Below are 3,519 nucleotides of genomic sequence, written 5' to 3' on the forward strand. Positions count from 1 at the left end.
TGGTCTAATAACTACTATTAACTAAATGTTGGTCTAATAACTATTATTAACTACATGTTGGTCTAATAACTACTATTAACTACATGTTGGTCTAATAATTACTATTAACTAAATGTTGGTCTAATAACTATTATTAACTACATGTTGGTCTAATAACTATTATTAACTACATGTTGGTCTAATAACTATTGTTAACTACATGTTGGTCTGATAACTATTATTAACTACATGTTGGTCTAAAAATCCTTCATCTGTTTCTACATCACTACCCCACTATATATGCCCCAAGATGCATCACTTACTTCACCCGTTGCTACCCCACTATATATGCCCCACTAAAACTACCTGTGTGAATATATTTAGTACTGGTTAACTGAAAGGAAACCTATATTTATTTATCGACTAATATTATTGTTTTTTTGGTGTGTTTTTTTTGCCAGTTTGGTTATCTCGTTATTAGATAAAAGATCAAGGGGTGAAATAAACAAATTATTTTGTTACTTTAATACACCACAACTTATATAATTTCTAAAAGCAACATTTTAACCTGCAGTACAACCTAACACTTTGATTAAAAAAGATAAAAGTCATCACTTGTTCAACTGGAGGCAACAATAGTGGAGTAGAAACGGATCAAGGAGATGGCGCATTTTGGGGCGTAAGTAGTGGAGTAGAGACAAGTGAAACAGGTGGTGCATCTTGGGGTGTAAGTAGTGGAGTAGAAAGAGGTGAAACAGGTGGTGCATCTTGGGGCGTAAGTAGTGGAGTAGAAACAGGTGAAACAGGTGGTGCATCTTGGGGCGTAAGTAGTGGAGTAGAAAGAGGTGAAACAGGTGGTGCATCTTGGGGCGTAAGTAGTGGAGTAGAAACAGGTGAAACAGGTGGTGCATCTTGGGGCGTAAGTAGTGGAGTAGAAACACGTGAAGCAGGTGGTACATCTTGGGGCGTAAGTAGTGGAGTAGAAACAGGTGAAACAGGTGGTGCGTCTTGGGGTGTAAGTAGTGGAGTAGAAACAGGTGAAACAGGTGGTGCGTCTTGGGGCGTAAGTAGTGGAGTAGAAACAGGTGGTGCATCTTGAGGCGTAAGTAGTGGAGTATAAACACGTGACGCAGGTGGTACATCTTGGGGCGTAAGTAGTGGAGTAGAGACAGGTGAAACAGGTGGTGCATCTTGGGGCGTAAGTAGTGGAGTAGAGACAGGTGAAACAGGTGGTGCATCTTGGGGCGTAAGTAGTGGAGTAGAAACAGGTGAAACAGGTGGTGCATCTTGGGGCGTAAGTAGTGGAGTAGAAATAGATGAAGGAGACATTCATCTTGTGACGTATGTAGTGGAGTAGAAACAGGTGATTTAATTTTCCAAATTTGGGCTTTCGTTGACAAAAGAAATGAATAGAAAAGGTGTACAACTTCTTTCCACATGCAGTAAGTAGAAATAGACGAAGAAGATGTACAAGTGGGCGTAAACTCAGTCAAAAAGAAAGAAAAATATATTAGTGCAACTTAAACATTATGAAGCAGAAATACGTGAAGAATATTTATACATATACTTTACAACATATCTCTTTGTACTGTTGGTAGAATAGAAATACGAAAAATCTATAAACTTGTTTTTCAACACCTGTTTCAGATAAGCAGTTAATAAGTATTTAGTGTATGTACATTCGAACAAAACCAACTGCTGGTGACGTATCAACGATCTTCGTGTACAAACTTCGAACGTTTTCATAATACCGTAGATAGATATATCTTTCATTCGTATAAAGGTAGAGGAATTTAGTGTATTGGAAGGAGGAAATATACAGACTGGTGATCTAATATTTGTCCTGGAAAACCAATATCAACTTGAGAACTGAGTAATGTTAACACTTTTTAAGAAGTTTAGAATTATGTCAGTAAACCAATAACAACTTCAGGGCTGTTAAAGGAAACCAGTAATAACTTCAGAACTGTGAAAGTAAACCAGTTATAACTTCAGGATTGTGAAAGTAAACCAGTAATAACTTCAGGATTGTGAAAGTAAACCAGTAATAACTTCAGGTTTGTGAAAGTAAACCAGTAATAACTTCAGGACTGTGAAAGTAAGCCAGTAATAACTTCAGGACTGTGAAAGTAAACCAGTAATAACTTCAGGACTCTGAAAGTAAACCAGTAATAACTTCAGGACTCTGAAAGTAAACCAGTAATAACTTCAGGATTGTGAAAGTAAACCAGTAATATCTTCAGAACTGTGAAATTAAATCAATAACCACTTCAGGACTGTGAAATTATATCAATAACAACTTCAGGACTGTAGTAGTAAACCAATAAGAACTTCAGGACAGTGTAAGTAAATTAATATTAACATCATGACTTTGTACGTAAATCAATAATAACTTTGGTACTGTCAGAGCACACCAGAAATAGCTTCATGACTGAGAGAGTAAAGCAATAATAATTTCAGGACGGCAGAATAAATCAGTGATAACTTCAGGAATGTGTAAGTAAACGACTAAAAACTTTAGCACCATCTAAGTAAACAATTAGGAATTTAAGGACTGTGTAAATAAGAAGTTCGAAACTTACATAAACCACTTTTCAAGAAAAACATTCAAATCTTGAGGACTGTGTTAGCAAATCAGTTAAACTTCAGAATTGTGTAAGTAAACCAATAATGCAATCAATATTGTGTAAGTAAACCAACAATAATTTCAGGGTTGTGTAGTAAACTAATAATAACATCAGGTTTGTGTACATAAACCAATAATAACATCAGTATTGTGTAATTAATTGTTGAGTTAAACCAATAATAACTTAATATTTGTGTAGATAAACCAATAGTAGCATCAGTATTGTGTAATTAAGCCAATAATAACATCAGTATTGTGTAATTAAGCCAAAAATAGGTTAAGATTTCCGTAATTAAGCCAATAATAACTTAAGGTTTGTGCAGATAAACCAATAATAACATCAGGATTGTGTAAGTAAACCAATAATAACTTCAGGATTGTTGAGGTAAACCTACTTCTGGTGTATTGAATTCTGTAGAAACTGTATCCCATCTTCTGCTACAATGAATGATATACAAATGTACGTTAATATCACAACCTATGGTGTTGTGAATACTCTCCAAACTGTAACCTAACCTGTGGCTTTATAAATAATGTACAACTGTATACGTACTAGTCTTGGTGCAATAAAAACTTAACAACATGTACCCTAACCTCTGGTGCAGAAACTACTGTACCAAATATCCCCTAGCCTCTGGTGCAGTCATTACCGTACCAATTTTACCCTAACATTTGGTACAGTCAGTACTGTGCCACCTCTACCTTAACCTCTGCTGTTGTCACTACTGTACCAACTGTACCCTAACCTTTGATGCGGTATATATTCTACAAAATCTGAAATAACGTAAAGAGCAGTAATCGCTGTACAAACTCTAACAGTCAATACTGACCAAAGCGTACTTTATACCTGGGGCAATCTGTAACCTAACCTTTAAATTCGTGAATACTGTACAAACTGTGCCCTAACTTATGGT

The 3,519-nt window shown here is 35.7% G+C and overlaps 1 protein-coding gene across 1 annotated transcript; it reads right to left on the bottom strand.

Annotated features, from left to right (window-relative positions):
* Positions 1-633: 633 nt before the first annotated feature.
* Positions 634-1,308, bottom strand: LOC106473225 (extensin-like). Its single transcript, XM_013933910.1, has one exon. It carries the CDS (start codon positions 1,306-1,308, stop codon positions 634-636), a length of 675 nt encoding a protein of 224 aa, XP_013789364.1.
* Positions 1,309-3,519: the final 2,211 nt, after the last annotated feature.

Source organism: Limulus polyphemus, unplaced genomic scaffold (genome assembly GCF_000517525.1).
Source record: "Limulus polyphemus unplaced genomic scaffold, Limulus_polyphemus-2.1.2 Scaffold5987, whole genome shotgun sequence".
NCBI classification, from domain to species: Eukaryota; Metazoa; Arthropoda; class Merostomata; order Xiphosura; family Limulidae; genus Limulus; species Limulus polyphemus.